Genomic DNA, 23,902 nt, shown 5'->3' with positions numbered 1-23,902 from the left:
TTTTGACAGACGGGTCAATTACCAGAGAACAGCAATTAAATCACAACAAAGGCAAACGATTTATGAGCCTGAAGTATAGTCATGAAGAATCTTACTTTGCAGAGAGAAGCTCTCGTAGGTGTGGCCGAAGAACAACACTGTCACACATCAGCTTCAGAATAAGGTGGGCATTGGCCTTCCTGTCTTTAGATTCAACCACAGACGGCTCAGTGGACGGCCCTGCTCATGTGGAGAAAGCAGTCAGCTAGTCAGACACCAGGCATGTTTAAACACACTGCAACCAAAGCCTTATACTACACTAGAAAAGCACTAGAATTTTAAAACTTATCTGCATACGCTTATGTAGAAATATTTCTTCGATACAATTATGCAGCAACACTACATACACACACCACCTAGCTACACATCCCCTGTTATTTCCTAATAAAACATAATCAAGATGCCACATACCTGGTATGGTGGAGGTGCTGGGTCCCTGGCTGGTGCCAGTGGAGGCTGTGGTGAGGGAACCCACAGCTGGTGCTAGAATGAAGTCAATGTCGCCGTCTGTTGATAAAACAAAACCACAGTTTGGATTATTATGAAAATGATTGTTATGACTCTAGCTTTAAGAGACAGATAACTGTAACTGGCAGTCACTAAGGCAAGGAAGAAGAGTTAAATTTAATTATTATCCAGTGTTTCCAATACAGCTGCACAAAGAAGCCGCCTCCAGACTGACAGCTATCAAAAAGAACAACAAGAGGTTACACAGGTGTGGGTGGGCTGCTACCAGATACCAGCGAGAAGAAGAAACAAGAAGTCCAGTTTTAAAGATTACAGAACAGCAACACACAACATGGTAGAATATACTCCTCTGAGACAGAAGTGTAGCTCTTTGGCAATCTTACACACCCTCTGGCTTAATAACTTCCAAGGTAAATGAAAACTAAATGCAATTTTAAGATTTCTACCTGTAGTGTGAGTTTAAACATATCCGGTATTCATGGAAAAATTCTGAGAAAGAAATAATGCATTTCTGCAGGATTTTAAACTGTCTTGTGTCATAAGTGACACACCTTGTGTTTTTGTTTTGTTTCTTTGATACGGTGACACTGCAGGGCCCCGAATAGCGCTCACAGATCATCCAGTATCTCCACAATCACATTCACGTGTACTTACCAGGGTCCATGGGCGGGGGGTCAGGAACCCAGCTTGGTGGAGCGATGGGTGGGGATACAGGGTCCTGATGGTCACTGGCTGATGGACCAGACTCATGGCGGCCAAGACCTGCTGCTCTCAGAGACCTCCGCATCATCTCCCTCAGACGAAGCCTGTGACAACACAAAAATTTAACTGCTTTACAAACAAGTTTACTTGAGTTTTGATATTACCAAAGGAAGCGTTTACTGAAAAAGAACAGCAAAGCAAGATTCTTTTTCTTTACCAAGCCTTGGATAGTCTTGTAATTATCAGTACTATTTTCCTCATATATTCTCTGCAGCACATAAACAACATAACTGGTGTTTACCCTCTGCTACTGGAGGAGCCTGTCCTGTTTCCAGAGCTGTTGCTTGAGACCACAGAGATGGCATTGGCAATCGCCTCCACAGCCGACAGACGCTCTGCAAACGTGTTTCTCTCCGACCTTTCAGCTTCTGAAATGAAAATACTTGGTGGTTTAGCATGGAGAAAAGAGTCCGCAAGTAGGCAATTAAACTGCTCCACATGAGCAGATTCAAAGCTGGAATAGCGCTTTGAATGTAAAAGTGAATTTCTTCCACAAATCCTTTCATAAATATGATGACTAAATCCCACACCAAGACACACTGTGAAGAAAGATGAAGACAAAGAAACTACTTTTCTGCTGTCACTTAGCCGATAATCAAATGTCCGCTTCAGACTCATCAGCATCGTGTCACACCAACTTACCTTCCTCCTCTTTGGTCTCTTTGTTACTGACAGGGAAGCACACAGAGACAGCAGCATGGAGGATGTTGCGGTTTCCATCACATCGGTGGCCCAGAAGTGCTCCAAGGGCCTGGCTGCCTTGATCCAACAGGAAGGCCTGCTCAAGGTTCACTAGATACTGCCGACAAGCCTCATAGTCACATCGCAGCACATGCTGCATCAGCGTCTGTTTCTACAAGTGATGAAGAGGCTGAGTGAGCACCAATGATCACATTTTTTGCCTTCAGAAAAATTTGCAGGTAGATAGGTACAGCGTAACATTAAACGTGCATTTGTTCTACTTAGTTATCTACTTGCTAATGAGTTTTTCATCATATTGTATTATGAGGTCATGTTTACCTCAACAGCCATGATGATAATAGCAGCTTTCTTTTTAATTGTTGAGTTAGAGGGCAGATTAGCCAGAGAGTGGACCCCCATTCCCAGACTGTTTATAGGTGGTAAATCCAGCCAATCAGGATCTCGAATTCCACCCATACAGTCTTTAGCCATTGGGTAGATTGTGCCATTTCCATCTCGAAGGATGATAGGAGACTCCTGGGGGAAAAATGTCAACATTTATGATTAGAATATAATAAATCTCTCTACAACATAATGTCTAAGACTGCAAAACCATATCAGTTATTTGGGAAGCCATCTCACCTGTCCTGCAGTAAAGATAGCCACATTGCGCTCACTCTGCCCCAGAAAGGCCAGGTTACTAGTAGGGAAGTTATTCTCCTGCTCAGCTTTGCCTGTGGCCAGGTCAAAGATACAGTACCTTACCCAGTTACCAGTTTTCAGCACTGCATGGACTCCTGGAAGATAAAGAGATGTAGCAGGTTTAGAAATATCCTAAACAGAACTACATATCTACAGAAAACTTCATATATTAAGTCAATAAAGTATCCATTGATTAAAACAATGCAGAGCTTAAGAAAAGACTCACCTTTGGAGTCAACATTCACAGCCAGAATCTCAGCCTTTTCTGGGATACAGAGCTTTTTAGGTGTTCGCTGGAAACAGTCTGGAACTTTAGGAGTCCCACCAGTTTTGACCACCTTTCAAACAGATTGAAGGACATGAAAAGTCAGAAAACATGAATGTCCAGACAAATTGCTGGATTCATACTATAACTATTTAGATTAAGTTCCAAATTCTGAAATAAAGACAAGCAGTGTTGGAGGAATTTATGCCCCTACCTGTAGCTCATCTATTCTAAGGAGCCTACAGTCCTGCAGCAGTGATGATGGGTCTGAGTCAGTGGGAGCAGCAGTGCTCTGGTTGCTCATGCTGCTTGATGTTCCTGGAAACTTCACAGCAACATACGCACCATCCACTTTAAGCACCTAGGGCATAACATGAAGACAACAAATAAAGTGAAACTGAGATGCAATGACACAAATCTACACATGCACAGATAAGAGACAAATTATCTGAAGCAAGGACACATGAATACTACCAAGATATCTCCACTTTTGCAAGATTTGAGCTGCTCTGTATTGCCAGATTAATCCTTGTTTCAGATGCACCCACCTTTCCCACCGGAACATTTTTAACATCCTCCACGAAGACCACCTCCCTGAGAGGCCACTGCTCCTCATTCACCTTCTCTTCCTCTTTGGGAGCTGGGGTAGAACGCCTTCGCTCTGCAAGCAGTACCATATATTTAACTTTTTGTCATTTTATCACAGTATATTCAAGTAAGAGACATCGTTACTCTTTACATCAAGAAAATGTTAATGGCTCAGCATTACACTTAATTAGGACTGAAAATATTTTGCTGACGAGGTGATAAAAACTTTTAGTGTGGACTAAGAAAAAATTAATTATCCACATTGACAACTTGCCGTATGGTTCATATGATAAGAGGTCGCAAAAGGGCAACCCAATATATCACAGTATGTACTGCGAGCTGGCCACATTTCCTTCACAGAAAAACAGGCTTCGGAAAAAAAGTAGCTGATAAAAACCTGCGCACCATCTGTTTCAAAGTCAAAGGACTAATGAGAGCACAGAGTGAGGAAGAAATTGGTTCTGTGCCTGAGAGATAGGGAAATCGAGGCTTGAGAGGGTTTAGTGAAGAGGAAGAGAAGCAGACATACTGTAGGGCAGGGAGGCACTGCTAGCAATGGAGGAGGTATCACTGCAGGTGGACGCTGGGGAAGGAGGAGGACCCATCTCAGTCTTCACTAGCTCTGGCTTGCTTTCCGTCCTTTGGGGTAAGACCGAGATAAATGGGTTCATTTTACTGTTGGCTTTATGCGCATAATATTACAATTACATTCTGCAACCAAAGTGCACTGAATAAAAATGATGGAAGACTATTCAGGTTCTAAAATGGACAGCTTTGCCCCCAAATGAAAATAAAACTGACTTGATTTCCTGGGTCTTAGTAGTCTTTTCCATGTTCTTGAGGCTCTCTGGTGAGCGCAGCTGGAACCTGCAGCTGTCGTTCATGTTCCAGACAGACTCCAACAGGACGCCCACTTTGGGAATCCCAGCACTGATAGAAAAGGCCACTGCACCGGCATGGTAGAGGGGGTTATTCCTTAAGCACACCTAAAGAAAAGGCAACGAAATTTACGAAAACAACACATTTATTTCACACAAATAAGACTTAGACTGAGCTTATACAAGTACTCTTGAAGAAAATGTCTAAAAAACAAGCCTACAGTCAACAATAAGACTGAAGGACGAAATCAAAAAAGGGCAAAATTTCTCAAGCAGATGAAAGTTACAAATATTTCCCTGCTTACCTGTGTTCCCACGGTGATGTTGGGTATTGAAGAGATGCCAGCACTGGACTTTGGCTTTTTGTTCTTGGCTCTGGCCTTTTCAAGCATCTTCTTTCTTTGACTAAAAGGCACAACACCCCTGCAGACAGAAGCAAGCAGTAAACTTTTAAAACTCCACTGGCACTCAAAATGTCCCCTTTCTCCAACACTCTCACACTGAAGTGACAAAGACGTAATTTCACAATCATGCATAAATATAAAGATTTCACAGGCTGCTAAATGTTCTCATTGTGGCTGCAGGAGAGCAAGAAATGTCACTGCAGTTAAATCCTAAAGAGCTGCATAATGGACCATGGTTCTGTACATATTTTAAGAAAACTAAAGCTAAAAAAATCTTCTTACCACCAGTAGAGGCTATTCTCCAGCTGTGCACATGTGTAGAGTGCACAGCAGTGCAGCGACACCATGCGCTCCCCTTGCAGCTCAGGGAAAGCCTGAGCACTGTGTTCCAGCTTAGAGGCAACAGTGCTCAGCGTGTCGTCCACCCAAGTAGCCACCTATGCAGCAAAAACAAACATCAGCTCATGAACAGTTTGTCAAATAAGTATGTACTGCTGGAATGGCTGATGAAATAAATACCAAGACATACATTTATCCAGTTACAAGTTTAAGGCTGCAGAAATGATCTAATTCTTATTCATATGTCAAGAGAAGGAATCAAAATCTACCTTGTTGGTCTCTGTAGCTACAGTGGCTCTGATGCTGTTGGCAGACAGTAAGGTGATCTTCTCATTGGCCAGGCCCAGGAAGGACATGCGTGGGTGATGAATGGAAGGATTCTGATGTGACAAATGACATGAAAGTTTGTGATATTAGTTTTCCAAGGCGTAATAAACTACTAGTGATTACTAGTCATTAGACTGGCTACAATAACAGCGAGATGCAGGTTGAATTGTCCACCTGTGCGTTCCTATAGGGTTCAGGTTCACTCCACTTCCACTGATACAGCTCTCCCTTGGAGCTGACAGCTACCAGCTCTGAGAACATGGCCCCGATGCTCACAAACTTAACACCATCCTGCAAAACAAATTACAGATTTAAAAAAATGTCCGCAAAAGAACTTAAAAACAAATGTCTGATCAACTGAACTGAAAGCCAATCACACTGCAGAAACATCTTGAGATGATCAATGAAAATAATAAATCAAATATCCACTTGAATAGATAAACCTGGACATTTTTGTTTTTTAGCAGCACATGCTAGTTGTTTGGACTCGTCTTACCTTATCAGGCCACCACTGGAGCTCCTCTCCCAGGGAAACGGGGCTCTGGACCGGGATGCTCTTCTTGTCAAGGCTAGGCTCACCCTCACGGCTGGTGGAACCTCGCTCTGTGTCGAACGAGGCCCCATCGAGCCACCGGCGCTCACGTAACCTCAATACAGACTCACGTTCACGCAACAGCTCTGAGTCACGCTCTAAGGGAAGAAGGAGAACTGGTATGCAATAAGGTCACACCAGTGGGATAGAAGTAAGCCACTCTCTGGGAAAGACCCGTCAACATAGTTTTGAAAATAGAGAGAGAAAGATTGTAATGCAAATCAATCAATTGCAATATTGGAGATTGAGTGGGAGTCTAAATTATACTGTGGGTGAGTCACTTCGCACGCTCATATGTTAAAATGCGAGGTAGAAAAGGAAGTGGATAGACAGAAAGAAAGCATGCATATGGGCTAAAAGTGGGCTAGGTAGGTTTTTAAAATAGACTGCCTTAAAGGGACCCTGTAAAGACAGGTGGGCCTAGCGGGCCTTTCTCAGAGAGCTCACAGTATTTACTACAGCCATGCAGCATACAACACCAAACATTTAAAATATAAATTCAGCTAAACAAACTGAAGAGAAAATGTAACCATCAAACAAATTAAAATCATTTCACTTTACAATAATTGGCATATATCCCTAACCTCAGCTAACTGTTGGGGTAATGTTAGGCATTGCACCGACAGTTGTAATTTTTTTTTTATTAAAAGTCCTTCGCTTGTTTGATAACTTCTCTAATTCAAATATTTTAAGTAGCTGACAGACAAATATTGAAAAAATGGCCTTTCATTTCCACCTTGTCAGTTGTATTGTGTTTTGAAGCCATCCCCAGGAACAAAAGCCACCACCAGTGCTGCCACCAAAGCCTCTCTAATGCCCTGCCTGCCCTTCACTAGTCAGAGGGGAGCTGTTGAGTTACCTCTGGAGGATCCCAGGCGAGAGAGCGAGGAGCGTCTAAAAGAAGGGTATCCAAAGTAGCTGATGTCCTCAGAGAACATAGCGTCAGCATCAATGATGACACTGGGATGGGCTGAGTGAATGTCTGCATCCAACAGGGACATCAGGTCCTCTGCATTAAGGAATTACACAAAGGACAATAAGTATGAGACTAAATTACAAAACCACATTTATTCATTTTCTGATTATGGCAAATGCTGTCCAGACTAATTAAATCATACAAAAACATTATTACTCTTTGACACAAGCCAATTTGTATTACAATGTGCTCCACTGGCTTTAAATCCTGAACGGCTTAAACCGTAAAACTGTTGGTAGAATTTCTTGTGAGCCATTTTGTGTTTGTCTGACAAACCTCCAGGGAGGTAGGACTCGCTGGCCGTGTCATCGCCATCATCTCCATCCTCATCATCCCGGCTCAGCAAGTTGTTGACAGCGAGGTTGACATCTAGGTTGGTCCTTTGGAGCTCCCTAATGATCACACTCCTGGATTTCCCCTGAAGGACCACCTGGGCCTGGGAGAAAATACAAGAACACGTAATTAGAAAATATATTTCAATAATATTATGTTGTGACTAATGATAAAGGAAAAATTGCCTAATTTTGACAGATTGTGTGTAAGGAAATGGTGAGAAAAAAATGGTATAACGAAGAACAGGTGTACACAGACTGAGTGTTGTACCTGAGTAATGAGCTCTTCAGGGATGACAGAAGCTGGTATAACTGGCTGAGGCTGGCTACCTAAAAGGCCCGAGCCACGATCCCTTCCTGTGCGGATCACCCTGGTCTGTCGACGGGAATCGCGAGCTGCTGTTGACGACCGGCCCGACGTGCCTCCGCCTCCACCTCCTCCGCTGCCCCCTCCTCCTCCACTGCTGCCACCTCCTGCTCCTCCTCCTCCTGCTCCTCCTCCACTGCCTCCTCCTCCACTGCCTCCATTTACACCAGAGCTCCAGCGACTCCTGTTATATACAGTGCAAGGCCATGGTCAAACACAGCTGCCAAAAAACCTCCTGACTCACAGAGCAGACTCACAACACGCACACATCTGGCTATGAAGGGATTCTGTCTTTGCTGTCACAAAGGCAGAGCAGTCTGGACTGAGAAGGTCGTGCATCAGCAGCATTTACAGGAAGAAGGAAATTAACTTGTGGCCCCTTTGACAATTTAACCACATGGTGTTAAAGAAAAGCCTTCATGTAGCATAACAGTATATAGATGCAGTTTAGCTGGAGCATTAAATTCAGTATGCACATATTTGGAATAGCTAAATCCACATTTTGTTTGTGTGCAGGTTTAGGTTCCACAACAACTACATTTCTGAGAGGTAACTGATCCTCCTGCAGTCACTAATACCTAAAGCAGTAAGAAATGGCCACGCTTTTTGATGTATAGACTATCATCTGAAGGAGACAGCAATCCATTACATCTTACATCGCCCTAAAAAGTTCTCTCTTCAGAATGTGTGGCATTGAATCCCGTGAAGAATACACCCCTAACCTGCTGCCGAGTCAGTGTTATGCTCTATACACTGAGCTTTCACAGGACCATTTGTCTCTGTCAGCCCTGCCAGAACTTACCCAAGGGTGTTGCCTGCCAGTCTGCCCAGTGTGTCAGAACCAGACAGGAACCAGGGCGGATCACTAGTCCTGCCTGGCCTGGAGCTCCTTCCTGTCCCTGAACCACTGCTCAACTTTGAACTGGAAACAAAAGATGGGAGATCAGTTACAAACCTACAGAAGTCCCAAAAGGACTAAAAATGTTTTCTTATAACCTGGGTGAACAGAAACTAAATTTACCCCAGGTATCATTTTACAGTATACCCCTTGGTTCAGGAGTCATTTTCCTTTCAAATTACACTGTTAAACAGGACGGGGTATTTTGGAGACTAGCATGGCAACACCCTTGGGAATCAGAATTGGCTGCAACTCGTTCCTCATTCAAGACTTTCCTTTTTAAAAGTTCTTGGGTTTTTGGGGCTGCGACTGCTTTCTCCTATTTCAAGATTTCGGATAAAAGGACATGTGCCGAGTTTAACCAAAAGCAGTTTGCCGCAATATTCTTAACTGGTGTGTTTTAAGTAGGAAATTAGCATAAATTGTGCTTTGCTGTGACAGTGGAGCGAATGCTGACAATTATGCCAATGTTTCATGTAACAGAGACTACAATGACAATGAATTTAGATACCTTCCACCAAAATAATACAATCACAGTTAGTACCATTCTATAACAGAGAATAATGGATTACAGGAAAAAAGATTCAAATCATTCTGATACAAAATACAGGAACAACAAATTCAAATCAACAATCAACAAGCTGACACACTCCATGTAACTTTTGTTGCAGTTCAAAATCACAGGATATTAGGCTTCATTCAGTAAGCTGACAAACTTGCCAAAGACAACCTATCATAATCTTTTTTCTGTGAGCTTCCTAGCAAACCCACAATGGTGCTGACGGAACAGCTATTACAATTTGAAACCATCTCATCTTGTTTTGCAAGTCTGTGGCAGGGAATGAAACATGTTCAGCAGAAAAGTTTGGAGCATGGAGTTCCTCGGTCTTTTACAGCCTGATTCACATGCATATTTAGCAGCTAGTACATGAAATCACTGTTGGATGATGTTCTGCTGGCAGAATATCAGCAACTATCAATGAGACATTCACCAAATACAGTTCATAGCCAACACGAAACAAAGCAGCTAGTGAAAAGGTATTTTTATAGAAATAAAGAATCATGGCAAAAAGCACACACTTGCACAGTCATAAGAGAAAAAGGCTTTCAGAAGGTTACAGTTTTGGAACTGCCTTGCTGTATGGTGTTAAAATTATGAAGACTTTATTTTCACATTTAGTAAACAAATAAGTCCCTGCAGCATATATAAAAATATTGAAAACATATAACAAGCTTTCAAGCACAAGACCAATAGCAGCATCAGTCCAACAGCAGCCTTCTACGGGGCTTATGGGAACAGACCAGTGTTGGATTTGAATACATGTTTCATTCCTGATAGATGAAAATCTTTGTTGCAAAGAACCAGAGTATTATTTTAGCAGTAAAACCATGTCCAAATGTGTCATACTCGCCAAAAAGGGCATAAGCACTGAATGGAATTCAAATCACAGCAACCAAGATCAGTAAGCCTGAGCATGATCAGTGCATCTCCAACTAGACGTCTCCACAAGCAATCTGTTTTTTCCGATTCAGTGCCAAAGCTTAAAGCTGAAAAAGTTTCCGGGACAGAACCCATCATAAAAAAGTCTCTCACCCATCGCTGCCATCCGGTTTGCTGAGCTCCAGGCGATCAGGCTGGACAGCAAAGCTGATTCTGCATACGCGGCCGTCCTGAAACAAACCCATGCATCATTCTTAGTGTCACACACTTGAAGAAAAATGAAACATAATATTGACATATATTTATCACATTAGAAACAAACCCACAATCAACTCTTCAAAATTTAACAACCTTCTACACCAGAGTCGGGAGGATATTCTCAGTCAGCATTTAAACGACTGTGTACACCAGTTCATTTATCTCGGAGGTGCTGAAAAGATATAAACTTCACCACACCGTGTGGTATTCTATTAGATGTTAAAATACACACTACTGTCTGTGAAGCAGGATTATATATAATATGATTGATATAATATGATTGATTGCATAAAGATGCATTCAACTCCTCATACCTGTATGCACCAGTGTGTTGATGTTCAAAATTTAAAATAAATAAACAAACACAGGTTCAATACATGACTACTCATTGTGTCTACAGCCCTGTTTAAAGTGAGATTCCCCAAATGAGGTTGTATTCTGTATACAGGAAACACACCTAAAATAATTTAATCTAGTCTACAATCATAAAGTAAATCTGATAATAGCAACTCAGTCTAAAAAAAATCTCCTGTAATTTGTTTCTGGAGTGCAACAGATAGCGAACCAGATCCCCATGTGTTTGATTAATTCCAATGATACAAGGACTTAAAGTATTACCTCAAGGAGAAATCCAGCATGGTTTGGACCGACAACACACTGTTTTAGGGTTGCCTGCTCCAACAGACTGAGGTGTGGATGGCTGCATTGGAAAATAGCACAAAGACAAATTAGACAATATAGCAGATAATAAACAGGATCCTTTTAACAGCAACTGATCACACTGAGCAAAGGAGTGTCGACACAGACTCACCTATTATAGCTGTATTTGTTGAGTTTTTCTGAGACCTCACGGAGCCTGACAAGAAGATGCAAACAATATTAATGCATGAACACCAATTTAAGACCTCAATAATGTAGATTAATCTGTGCAACTCAGAAACGCAGTGCTGAAAATTTAACTGTAACACACATATCACTAATAGTAAATTACCCATTTTATCTTCAAAATAGGTGTCCTCGTTTTACTTTAGCGCAGACATTTTAGGTGCATTTCAAATGGCTTCAACTTGTGTGCATCTTAATTGATATGACTAAGGATAATGATGCTGGAAAATGTAAATATTTACATTTTGGCAAACCCAATTGTAAAATATGAGGGATATTAGAAAAGCAGCATATTTTCCACATGACAACATTATCGGATGTACACTACACGACACACAGATGGAAAACTGGATAATGTTTTCTTGCAACATCAGTAATGGCATATGGCTGTGGCTGATGTTAAACATCTGTGTTGTTAATTGTTGACTAAACACAGACGACACCAGGTCACAGTTCTAGTTGGTGAAGCAGAACAATCAATTATCAGACTTCTATGTTGATGCTAGTGTAGCAACCTCTGAAAATTATTGTAACAAACTGATTATTTTGCTACAAGTCATCTGTTTTGTTATGGCTGTCAACAAATGGAGTTTTCTGAGGATTGTCATACTTCTGTAAGTTCTGTGTTTCATACAGCATCAAAAATGACACAAAAGATTACAGCCAAAGGAACAAGACACAGTTGTAGTTTATTTTAAAAATGATGTCACTTCACTGAGGAACAAGTTGTTGCATTGACTCAAAGAATAACAAGACTAAATTTCAGGAGTTACACAAAGTTCTTAGTGTTGGCAACAAAAATTTACACGTACTAATTTCTCACCACTTCTTGCCTTTCTCTAGATCAGCTCTTAGCTTCTCCATCTGTTTGCTTTTTCAGAAGACTGTCGGATTTTTGAACTAATGAGCGTCATGCCCAGTTTATTTATTTATTTTTTTTTACCTTGAAAGAGCAATAAAGTAAAGACCATTGTTAATCAGTGGATCGCTTTTAATGCAAAGCAAACAGTTTGTGATCCTTTCACCATCTGACAGTTCATACAAGTGAACTGTGAGATCGGCTATTCTGATGGGTAAAGAGAAAGTTAGCCACCGCAAATTGTCTGCTGGCCATCTCTGATAATGACAATATGATGATGTGAAAATGCCACTTTGTTCACCTAAATGGAAGCATTTAACCTGCCAGAAACCAACAATGTCAAAGCAAAAAAAAAAAAAAAAGTATATTTCAGATAGGGCTGGGCGATATGACGATATATATCGTCTGGACGATAGAAAATGTCTATCGTTTTATGTGAAGATCTTCTAGTTTATATCGCAGTGTCGCAAAACACGCTTACAGCAGTATTTTACGTCACTGACGTGCCTTACGGCAAGCCCAGGCCTGCGGCTAAAACGTAAACAGCAATGGAGGAAGACGGTGGACTCGACTCAGAAGAACAATCTAAACAACAAGATGACGACCAACCAGCTTCATTGAATTTACCAAAAATATGCTATATTGTGACGTATATCGTATCGGGATATAAAATAAGCTATATCGGGATATAACATTTTGGTCATATCGCCCAGCCCTAATTTCAGACACCCTTGCAAAAAAATCTCTCACCTCAGTACTTTAGTGCAAAGCAAAAGTTAATTATGCCACATCAAAACAACGGTAAAAATAATGGATTAACATCTCACAAATCTGTACAATCAAGGACTGCTCTGAACTTTCAACACGGTGTGGTCTATCACGTTTCTAAAATGGTCATCTCGATTTAATTGAGCTATTGCAGTTAATTGGAAATGTGCAGCACAATGACAAAGGTAACTGGACATCCACTCCAGGTGAATCTTCCACACTCTCATTTAATACAAACTAGCAACCTCCTTTCTGAAAAACAGTTGATCCCATATCTTCAAACTACACCTCACAGACTTAAAGGGTAGCAGTCACAGCATCCTTACATTTGTCTAGTGTCGTGTCAAACAACAGACAACTCCCAGGAGCACCACTATGGCCTAAGTAGTCATCTCAAATATACTGCAAATAATGGGCAAGTGTCACACCTGTAATGTGATGACCTGTGATGAATGGCCCAACTCTGTCTCAGATGAAAGAACGTCATCAAATGTCACAGCCAGCACAGTGCAGTGATGGAACAAGGATTCACATTTCAATACAAGGTCTAAACATTAAAATACTCTTACAAATCTTGCTGATTAAGACAAGAAACATTAAAATAAATCATCATGTAGCCACACAGCTTACACATAATTTTGCTGTAAATGTGGATGTTTCCCTCCACCTACTGATTAAACATGTCATCAACTCTGCACAGCAAACCCCACAGTAATTCGCAAATGCAAGTTAAAATGTAAATGCGTACTCCTAATCATAAGCAGCCCATTTGTCACTCTGGGCCACTGTGTGCAAGACAAAAACAGAAAGGGTAAAATTCTCCTCACAGTGTAGAAGCACATTAAAAGTCCATGCATCAGCCCAACCACTGCAGGAAGGTAAAAGAAAATGACTCACAAAGCGTCCAGGTCAGCCATTCACTAAGTTTCCATCAAACAAAAGGCTTTACTGTAGCAAAGACACCAAGTCTACTTGCCTCAGTGAGCCATTTAAGAACAGTTTCAGCCAAGTACAGAAAAAAAACATATTAAACATCCATCTCACTCCAGGGGAATGCTATTTGCCATTCCACTGTGCTAAATTAGTGTGTCCAAGCAGACCTCAGTTAGGTCAAACAAATTGAGGAAATCTGACCGGATGTTCATGCCAGGCAAGCTCTTCTAATGAGCCAAGCTGGACCAAGCCTTTTTACTTCAGATAGAAGCACTTATCTGCTTTGACAACTGCAAGTTCCTTCATGGGGAAGAGAGAGAGAGAGGAGGGGGCCTCCCAGCAGCACATGGTGACTTCAGCATGCAGTGGCATGCATGCCTGGGGATGCAACAGCCATGACCTCTTTAAGAAACCAATTGGCCATACCACCAAGATGTTTGAGTGGCATTTTCAATAAGATTCCTAACCAGCAAAGTAAACTGAGCTTCCCTGTCAGTCAGACCAAAGCAGGTCCCTTCAGTTACAGAGTGCACCAACCTGCAAAGAGCATTCAAATACTAGCCTATATCCATTTCTTAATCTCAAGGTCATTCTAAAAACACTGTGACTTTTCAACCTCTTTGTCTTTAAGTAGAACAGCCCATTAATCAGTTCAATCTCAATGGATGTTATAAATAGGTTTATCATAAATCACATGTTCTGCTAAAATAAAGGTCGCACACATTTTCCTGGACATTCCTCCTATATACCACTGATAAACTATTTCTTCAGTATTGAAATAAACTCCATTAAAGTCAATGTGATGCATAGTAGCACCGTGTCACTGCAAAAAATATATAAATATATATATATAAATACATATGTGCAACTGAATTAACTGGTCGTGTATTCTATAGCCACATCGCATTTGGATAGCAGTGAAAATAACAAAACTGTTTTCATGGAAAAACCCAGCATAGATCATACACAGCCATGGCTTTCCCCCTATTAAAGTCGATAACAAGATTAATGTGAATGCAATGGTGCTAACTCCGCTTCGCTGCATATTTTAGATATTTATCACAGTGCGCAATGTTAAAAACAGACAATGAGGTAACTATTCCCGACGACTTTAGTAGCAAATAGTGCCATTACACTTTGACAAAAAAATCTCCTAAGACAAAGACCCCGAAATACAAATATTTGGCTTTGTCAATAGCGTGGTAGCGAATTAACTCGCTTGCTAGCATTAGCAGCTAGCTATCAGTTAGCTGACGTTAGCTACTTCATTGATCATGATAATCAATGAGACGCCCACAAAACAAACCATGTCACATGTCAATAGAGCGCAAATGTAATTTACACACGAAAACGTGGAAGTTTTCACAAAAGTTGTGTTTTACGACCTTTATTTCCCTCTCTTTTCCCCATCCCCCAACCCGCATTGTCTATCTCAACTTTGACTGTGAGCCAATCCTTCCAGAGAACCAAGGAAACAGCCTGCTAGCGCTAGCCATTCGTTAGATAGCCAGTTAACGGGTTAGCATGTAGCACGGGACCGACTGTTTAGGTAGCAGCAAGCTAACAAGGATTGTTCAAAATGCCGGGCCTTGTTTCAACCCTGGGGGGGTCATTTAAATAATTTAAATCTCAATACACACACATGACAATGACAGCATCACCCACAAATACAACCTTGAATACTATGTGGCAGAAGCCGTACACAAATATTGATTCAATTTCTTCTTTTCCACGGGCCGCAACAAAATACCTGTCATTGAGCTGATCCTCGGTCCCGGGCAACGGGTGAACCACGAAGTGTATAGATGTCATGGGGTCAATCCAAAATCACACAGAGACGTGTGAAAGATGTGAAAATGGTTATTATTTCGATTACTGTATATATGTGGACTCATAGGAATCGTTTAATGGCGAAAAACCTCGAGTTTAGATCCCAGCCTCCTCACCCACATGCCGCCATCTTAACTCTAGCAAGCTTCTTCTCTGTGTGTTGATTAGTGCACATGCAACCGCTCCGCTGGTTGGACCTCGAGCACAAACAGGAAATGTGTTAAATTGGATGGGATTGGCCTCAAGAAGAAAGACAAGACTAGTGAAACATAAATATTACACTTTCACACTCCCAAGTCTTTGTTCTGACCCAGTTCATCTTTGTTCTCATCCTCGAGCCACTGTATTTTACAGTTCCATTATACTGTGCTATAAAGGTCAGAGAAAGGGTTAAATTTTGCTCGGTTATCCTTTTAGAAGCTAAAACAATAGAACACAAACCGCTAAGACAATTGGATATTAGAATACAAGCCAAGGTGATCAATCGAAAGGGTTCAAGACTAAAGAAAATCCACAATTCTGTTTTGTGTGCAGCTACAAGCCAATGCAGGAAATACATAAATATTAGTCAATTCTTGAAACAATTGCGCCTAATTCTAGCGTTATTCTTTCCTTCCTTAAGCCCAAAGAGAATATTGCGCGTGTTCTTTTCGTTACTGACAAAGTGGTCATGCAGGGAATTACATATTTCCACTGCTTTAGTATTTTTTGCTAAAAGAAGTGAGTATATAATCACCAATCAAGGGCTATTATTATGTCAGAAAAATGCCAAACTACATGGTTATACTTCACATACTATCACTCAATATAAATATTATTCTGGAAATGAGCAACAACCTTGCAGGACCCTTGATTTAATGCTGCTATTGTTAAATTCGAATTATATTTTAAACTGAATTATCACAAACCTGAGCTCTATAAAGGGAAGAACACTGAGACTAAGTCATGTTGACCTCCATCCTTTTAAAAACTTTGTTATTGTGTAATATCTCTGCATTATTTAACCTTATGAAATAGCTTATAGGAATAAATTAAAATACAAAAGTAAAGTGTAAAATGGACAAAAAACGTTCTGCCCTAACGTAGATAATGGCAGGTAGTAGGCAGCACAGAGCAAGGATTAAATGATGATATGTCAGATTTAATGATTGGACTAGATTCTATATTTCTCCCTCTTTTAAAGTGTGATGTTTCTTTATGTTGAAAACAAATTCAGTAACTGTGACCTATAAAGTGACTAGAGTTCAAACTGTCTATGCAAGACATTTAGATATGAATCTCATCCATCCATCCATCCTCTATACACCGCTTTATCCTCACTAGGGTTATGGGGGTGCTGGAGTCTATCCCAGCTGACTCGGGTGAAGGCAGGGGACACCCTGGACAGGTCACCAGTCTGTCACAGGGCTACATATACAGACACACAATCACACTCACATTCACACCTACGGACAATTTAGAGTAACCAATTAAGCATAGCTTTAGACTGTGGGAGGAAGCCGGAGTACATGGAGAAAACCCACGCATGCACAGGGAGAACATGCAAACTCCATGCAGAGAGATGCCAGGTCCAGGCCGGGATTTGAACTGGGGATCTTCTCGCTGCAAGGTGAAAGTTCCACTGAGCAGCTCATGTGAAACTCAATCAAAAGGATATATGGTTAATAAGTAGGTTATCTAATCCAAAAGAGTCGTTATGTGTTTACACCAGCAGGTGGCAGGGTTGACCTTTCAGAATGAGAAAAGAGGTTATGAGGGATAGAAATGACAGCTGTCACTCTCTTCATCTGCTTTTTTGAATATTAGCCATTGAAAAATGCTGCAGAGTGTTTGTCAGAATTTCCTGCATTAAAATTAGCTGCTAAAGAAACGTCCTCAACAGCTGGAACTGAAACTGAGAGGTGTCCTGCTGAAAGAGATGTCATCATAAACTGAAATCAAATATGACATGGAATGAACGTTTGCACTGCCACAGGTCAGGTTCCTTATTTATCTGTCATCTGCAGCATGAGGTTCCACTCAGCCAGATACATATTATCCTATCTGAATGAAAATGACCAGTGCTCTTCTTCTGCTATTTCTTTGTCTATTCTGGCCTGTAGTTCACATTGTCTGGACATTAACTGAATGAATGTTTAGTGAAGTGTTGGATGTATAAGATTTAATAATTAACAACAATTGTTACTGAAGTTTTTAAATCATTAAATTAATTCAAACCTTTTTGTATTTAAACACATAAAACAAAATTTCTTGAAACATTTACTTGTACAGTATGTCAAGTACAGGTGCTGCCATGTGTCTAAGCACCGGTGTTCACATTTCCAAACATTTTAACATTAAGTGAAATATGTCAGTGCTGGTGCTGCACAGTGGGTTTTCTCTGGATTCCTTCCACAGTCCAAAAACATGCTAAGGTTAATGAGTAACTCTAAATTGTCCACAGGTGTGATTGTTTATCTCTATGTGTAGTTCTGTGATAGACTGTTACCTGTTCAGGTGTCCCCTGTCTTCACCCTCAGTCAGCTGGGATAGACTCCAGCCCCCCATGACCCTGATCAGGATTAAATATAGGTTATAGATGATGACTAAATGTCAGTGCTGATATTAAAAATGTAAAGTAAATGGAAATAGTGCAGATATAGTGGGTGTATATTGTCATAAGAATCTGTGGTCTCACTTTGTTATAAAAGTGGCTCACATCCTGTAATCAAGATGGGAGTTTAGGAACTTTGTTCAACACAGAGGTCAGTGAAGCCAGGGCCGTTGGCCTGTGAAAAAAAAACCTTTACTCTTTTTCAAGACTGAAGTCAAACAAAACCACAGGAAAATCTATTTTTAGACAGGTGGGCACTGGGTTATCAAATGACCTCTGATGTGGTTAAATATGGGTACAAAGAGTTGGAGGCAGGAAAATGCACTGTCATCAGTTTAAGGTTGGCGGGTTTCGAGCTTTAGGAGGTGAGCAAAGTTTAGACTGAAACTTGTAGTTTAATTAAATTAGATCTTCTATGTGTACAGAGACATACAGGAAAATATTCTCCTTACTTTTTTAAGCTCTTACAAAAATAAGTTCAGTGTGCTACGCTGTCAAAGAGAGACCAGAATAAACCATTTTCATCCATAGGTCAGTGGGCCAGCACCAGCTCCTGTCAGTCAGGCTACCATCAGAAGTGTAAGATATTCCAACATGGTAATGTGATCGCTGGCTGGAGAGGAAGACTTTAAAATAACTCCTCTTAGTGCTGGCTGAGACATATCTTTACAGGTTTGGGGCTAGATGCCTCATGGCAGGGTAGCCCTACTTGTTAACAGCAGGTCGGTCCAGGCCTTCGACACAAACTGTCTGCAACACCTACACAAAGTTTTTTGTTTTTTTTACACCTACACAAAGTCACTGATTGCAGCACAGCTTAAATGACTGTCTGTTGGCCTGAATGCACATGAAGAATAAAGAGAAGTAGTGAGCTGCTGGAGTTGTTTAAGTGCCATTTACATTTTGAACACACACACACACACACACACACACACACACACACACACACACACACACACACACACACACACACACACGTTTCTGTAACAGCAAAAGAGAACAGTAAGTCCTTGTTGGTTTGGTCTTATTTGCCATTCAGCCCTGCTTGAAAATGGGCTGACATTGTGTAGGGAGCTACAACTTCTGGAGCAATGCTGCACTAGATTCTAACAAACTTGATTAGTCCATTTCACAACACCATGGAGATGTATAAACTTCTTACAGCTTCTTGTAGTTAGTTAACCTGGCCAAGAATCTGGGTCTCCATTGCATCATGCTTCCAAAACTAGGACAACCTAATTGGCTGAAGACCAGCAGCATGGTACAGGATGCATGAAAAAAGTGTGCGTTTGTGCAATGAGCCCTCATTTTGCAATGACCCTTAAACATGGCATAAATCCTACTGAAAAAGGTGTAGAGAGTGGACCATGCTAGATCACTATTTTCCAAAAGTCATTTTTATTTTGCATGATGCATATTATATAAAAGAAGAAGAAATTCTGTAGTTTGTTATAGTGCATATTTTGACTTTGTGTAATTTGGAAAACATCAGTAATAGTGACTAACACAAAGAACATTTGAGCACATTTCTGATGGCTCTCAGTGGCAGAGCTGATTTTGTGACATTACATACCATTGCTTTGGCTTAGATTTTAAAGGCTCACCAACAACATGACTTAAATTGAATGCTAATGTCGCTTCGTGCCTGAGAGAATGTAATTTAGCAATATTTACAAATGCATTTGACACAACACTTTTGTATCTTTATATTTTGTCAATGCAGCTTTAACTCTGGAGTGTCGGGTAAAGTATTTCCCTCAGTAGAGCCAAAGCCATTATTATTGACACCAGGTGGCACTAAAGACATTTAATTCTTACATATTACTTCAGGATGTGAATGTATTTGACATTTCAATGATTCCAGTCATTAAAGCACACCAGCCACAGGATCACTGCGGGAATTAAGCACCACACTCATGTATATTGCTGAAACATAGAGAGACAGATCCAAATGTTCCCATCATGCAGCTCATCTTTCTTTTGCTGCTCCCTGCCTGTTCAACAATCATCTTTCAAATTTCACATCAGCAGTTCCCATAACTGACATAACCTGACCTTTAAGCCTAAACCCAGTGGAGCTTCTCTTTAATTGCTGCAGTAGCATGATATAAGAAGAAGACATAACACAACGCTACACTCAAACATGTTACATATCGAGACATGAACTAATGACTTACTATCAAATGATTTTTGTTTAGAGCTTTATAAAGCTGCAAAAAGCAAATACATTTAAAAAATCCTTTCTCCTGGAACAAAACAGTGTTCATTTAAAATATAGTTAACAGATAAACTAGGTACATACTGAATAGTGAACAAACTGCTTGTGCATTGTATAAGAGATACTTCTTCAATGAAGCAGAACAGAATTGTGAACATCAGCTTCAGATTAGGAAGCAAAAAGCTGCAACAGGATGTTAAACTAAACCTGAATACAAACTAGTTTTCTTTATGAAACTATCAGTCAGACTTTTTTTCTAGCAAATATGCTTTTGAGGAACATCCCACAGTCGCAGACACAGTCAAACACGCTGTGTGTCTATGTGTATTTCTCCATTGTGTGTCTACAGCCGGCCTTTTGTTCTGGCTCTCTGTGCTGTGCAGGAAGGTCTAGACAGCTGACACTTACCTAATCCACAGGGCTGCCTGAGGCCATCTCCTGTGGCTGACCTCTTTCTCCCACAAAAGACAAGAGGTCTGCGAATTGAAAGATCGGCCAAAATACAGTATTTGAATATTAGGAGAAAAAATTAGACAACTTTAGTAACTTTAAGAATTTTGTAAACTCTATGAGTAAATAATTGAATTCATAGGAAATAATAAAAAAAATAAGATAAATCCCACTCACATGAGGTGATTAATATATTTGAATCATTCATAAGTCGATAATAAAATAATAAATAATAAAATAAGCTTGATGCATTCTAAAACAACAAGAAAAGCACTCAGAGCGCTCAGTACTCAGCTAAGGCTGCTCAGTCATATTATTTCCAATAGCTGAAACCTTGAAAAAATTTGTGGCAGAAATCATGGCAACATAGAATGTGTCCATTCATTATAGATATACCCACAAACAAAATGACCTTGCACTGAGCACAGGAGTGTGTTCTGCATGTGTACATTATGTACAGATACCAAATCACGTGACCTAAATATGTATCGCGCGGTGGGAATTGATGGGACTCAGAAACACCCCCACAATTTAATCAGTTGTTCTTTGTATGATTCACGATGGATAAGTCCTGATAAGTCCTCAGCAGTGGATTTGTAGTAGGATCACAATCATGTGATCATCAGCAGGCAGTTGACGTAGTGTTCACTTGTTGTCATGGTTACAGTGACGCCGTGCCGTTACCTGGCAATGATACAGAAATCTTTAACAAATCCGTGGATCTAAACTATAAGCTACATCACTGCCAAAATCTAATCAACTGGTCTTTGTGTCATTTCTGACCTTCCCTGAAAATTTCATCCAAATCTTTTTTTCCGTTTTTGACTAATGTTGCTAACAGACAGACAGACTGTTATGGTCATGGTCCTGCTCCTGCCCTTTTCCTCCACTTTTCCTTCCCTTCCCCATTGTTGCCCTTCTCTGTGTGTTTTGGCTTGTTTGTCTCTGTCTCCCCCTGTCTGTCAGCCTTCCCTCCTGTCTCTCCCTTCTGGTCGCTTGCCCTCTAGCTCTTCCAGCTGATTGCCATCATTGGCATCAGCTGCAGCTAATCAGCTCACCTCACGCACCTGTTCCCCTCAGCTATATAAGCTCCCTTCTTCCCCTCAGTCTCTGCTGGATCATTGCCTTCTTCACATGCTGCCACAGTCTCTGTCCCCTGCAAGATTTCCCACTTATGGACTACCTCTGCTTTTGGACTTTGCTGTTTTTTCCCATGGCAGATTTCCCCCCTTGGACTCTGTTGGATTAACCCCCAGCCTGTTTGCTCCTTCGACTATTAGTTTCCTCTGGTTTGTGAGTACACTCCTTAGTTCTGTTATATTAAGCATTTTGGTTTCATAGCATTAGTTTAAATTGGTTTCTGTCCTGCCTCCCCAGTACTGTTCTCGGTTATTGTGTTTTTGGAATTCTTCTCAATAAAAACCCCTTTTTTCATAAAACCATTGAGCCTGTCTGTTTGTCTGTGCTTGGGTTCTCCACCACACAATCGTAACACAGACGGACGAACAGACGCCGATCGTCACATAACTCCACTGCATTCTTTGGCAGAGTAATAACAAGGAGAAAGTATCTGAGCCATCCTTCTGTGTAGGATACAATTATATAATCTATTAAATCATTTAGTCTTCATATTTACATTCAGTTTGGTATCATCACATGATTATTTTGATTCTTAAAGTATTTTGTGAAGTGTGTGAAGCTGTAAAATTTCCTACAAAACGATTACTGACAAACAAATTAACCAGTTTTCAGTTGTATTTAACTGTCACTAAAAGGTGATCATTCTAATTTATTATTAAGGTCATTGTCAGTGGTGTTCTAAAAGTGATTCTAATGTTTGACAATGCCAACAAAAAGTAGAACCTTTGGTAAAGTGAAATTTCACAGAGCTACTGGATTGGACCTCATTAGCTTTCACAGGTGTAACTCATAAAATAGAAGTGTGTATTTTCTCAGAGGAGTTCCATCTCTCAGTTGGAAATGACTTCATATATGATGCTTCTAAAAAAAGTATCCAATGACCTTCAAAATGTTCTTTTACTGATTTTTTTTTTTTCAACACAATCATGATCAATTTGATTTTTTTAAACAAAGATTTACAAAAAATGACTCTTTAATGTCAAAGTGAAAGCACAAACAAAAAAGCCAGGTTATAAATAACCATGAATAAAGGTTGAAAAGCTATAAAGGTAGAGGGTGAGTACTCCTTATCAGCACTGTGTGACCTGATAGCAGATGCTACTCATTAAAAACTTTGAAAACATCAATCATCTTCCAAACTTGAAGCCAACTTTTAATATCGTTTATAGGCCTCCTTCCTCTCGTTTTTTTTTTCTCAGCTAATCCACATTTAGAAATGTGCTTTACTTGAACATTACTGATAAAGCTCTGTTTTTGTACCATTTTGTTGAAACGCTAACCAAAACGGAGTCCCAAGTGCCTCTGAAGTATCACCACGACTGCGAGGTCGCCATCAACTGAATGGTCAACAGGGAGATGTTTGCTTCTTTCACAGTTTGACAGAATCTGGCCAGAGCCAACAGCTCACTTCTGAAGTAAAGTCACATAGCAAGGTCAGTTTGGTGAAATGCCACAATGTTGAGCTTGGTTAATATCAGAAAAAAGGGAAGAAAAGCCACATTAATCACATTTGTCTATCTTTTATTCTCTCTTTAATCTGGCTTCCTGCTGCCGAATAAACTGAACTATAATTAACTACATGAATGACCAAGATTGCTGCTGGTGTCCATGTCAATATTATGATTTGTGTGACATTTATTGTCTTCATTTATTTCATAATACATGGTTTTTATTGAGTTTATACTGTTTTTACTGCATTTTTACTGTTTTATGTGTTTTTTATTTTTTTAATTTGTTTTGTATTGTTTGCTGACTAGAATGCTTGTGCAAACTGCTGCAAAACAAATCACCCTTCAAGGGACAAATAATAAAGTTGAGTTATTTCTATCAATGACTATGTTTATATGCAGTCAATAACCCTTTCATAACCGGAATATTAGCAATAACCCGGTTGCGTACGGCCATGTAA

The 23,902-nt window shown here is 40.3% G+C and overlaps 1 protein-coding gene across 5 annotated transcripts in view; it reads right to left on the bottom strand.

The window, feature by feature from the left end:
* Positions 1 to 15,757, bottom strand: part of ubr5 (ubiquitin protein ligase E3 component n-recognin 5) — a 32,876-nt gene extending 17,119 nt beyond the window's left edge. For all 5 annotated transcript variants that reach the window (XM_022194101.2, XM_022194102.2, XM_051957172.1 and 2 more), the window contains exons 1-25: positions 15,513 to 15,757; positions 11,129 to 11,173; positions 10,936 to 11,017; positions 10,213 to 10,289; positions 8,523 to 8,642; positions 7,625 to 7,904; positions 7,298 to 7,457; positions 6,905 to 7,054; positions 5,950 to 6,161; positions 5,628 to 5,744; positions 5,396 to 5,506; positions 5,070 to 5,224; positions 4,689 to 4,806; positions 4,307 to 4,491; positions 4,035 to 4,144; positions 3,466 to 3,578; positions 3,132 to 3,278; positions 2,879 to 2,990; positions 2,593 to 2,747; positions 2,290 to 2,487; positions 1,912 to 2,122; positions 1,511 to 1,637; positions 1,162 to 1,313; positions 451 to 546; positions 96 to 219 (exon numbers count right to left, since the gene is read on the bottom strand). In XM_022194101.2, coding sequence (XP_022049793.1) covers positions 96 to 219; positions 451 to 546; positions 1,162 to 1,313; positions 1,511 to 1,637; positions 1,912 to 2,122; positions 2,290 to 2,487; positions 2,593 to 2,747; positions 2,879 to 2,990; positions 3,132 to 3,278; positions 3,466 to 3,578; positions 4,035 to 4,144; positions 4,307 to 4,491; positions 4,689 to 4,806; positions 5,070 to 5,224; positions 5,396 to 5,506; positions 5,628 to 5,744; positions 5,950 to 6,161; positions 6,905 to 7,054; positions 7,298 to 7,457; positions 7,625 to 7,904; positions 8,523 to 8,642; positions 10,213 to 10,289; positions 10,936 to 11,017; positions 11,129 to 11,173; positions 15,513 to 15,574 — 3,419 coding nt within the window. In that variant the 5' untranslated portion in view covers positions 15,575 to 15,757. The remainder of the gene's footprint in view (positions 1 to 95; positions 220 to 450; positions 547 to 1,161; positions 1,314 to 1,510; positions 1,638 to 1,911; positions 2,123 to 2,289; positions 2,488 to 2,592; positions 2,748 to 2,878; positions 2,991 to 3,131; positions 3,279 to 3,465; positions 3,579 to 4,034; positions 4,145 to 4,306; positions 4,492 to 4,688; positions 4,807 to 5,069; positions 5,225 to 5,395; positions 5,507 to 5,627; positions 5,745 to 5,949; positions 6,162 to 6,904; positions 7,055 to 7,297; positions 7,458 to 7,624; positions 7,905 to 8,522; positions 8,643 to 10,212; positions 10,290 to 10,935; positions 11,018 to 11,128; positions 11,174 to 15,512) is intronic.
* Positions 15,758 to 23,902: the final 8,145 nt, after the last annotated feature.

This window comes from Acanthochromis polyacanthus, chromosome 12 (genome assembly GCF_021347895.1).
Source record: "Acanthochromis polyacanthus isolate Apoly-LR-REF ecotype Palm Island chromosome 12, KAUST_Apoly_ChrSc, whole genome shotgun sequence".
Lineage (NCBI taxonomy): Eukaryota > Metazoa > Chordata > Actinopteri > Pomacentridae > Acanthochromis > Acanthochromis polyacanthus.
The sequence above is the reverse complement of the archived record's forward strand: the minus strand, read 5'-3'. Positions and strand labels throughout refer to the sequence as shown.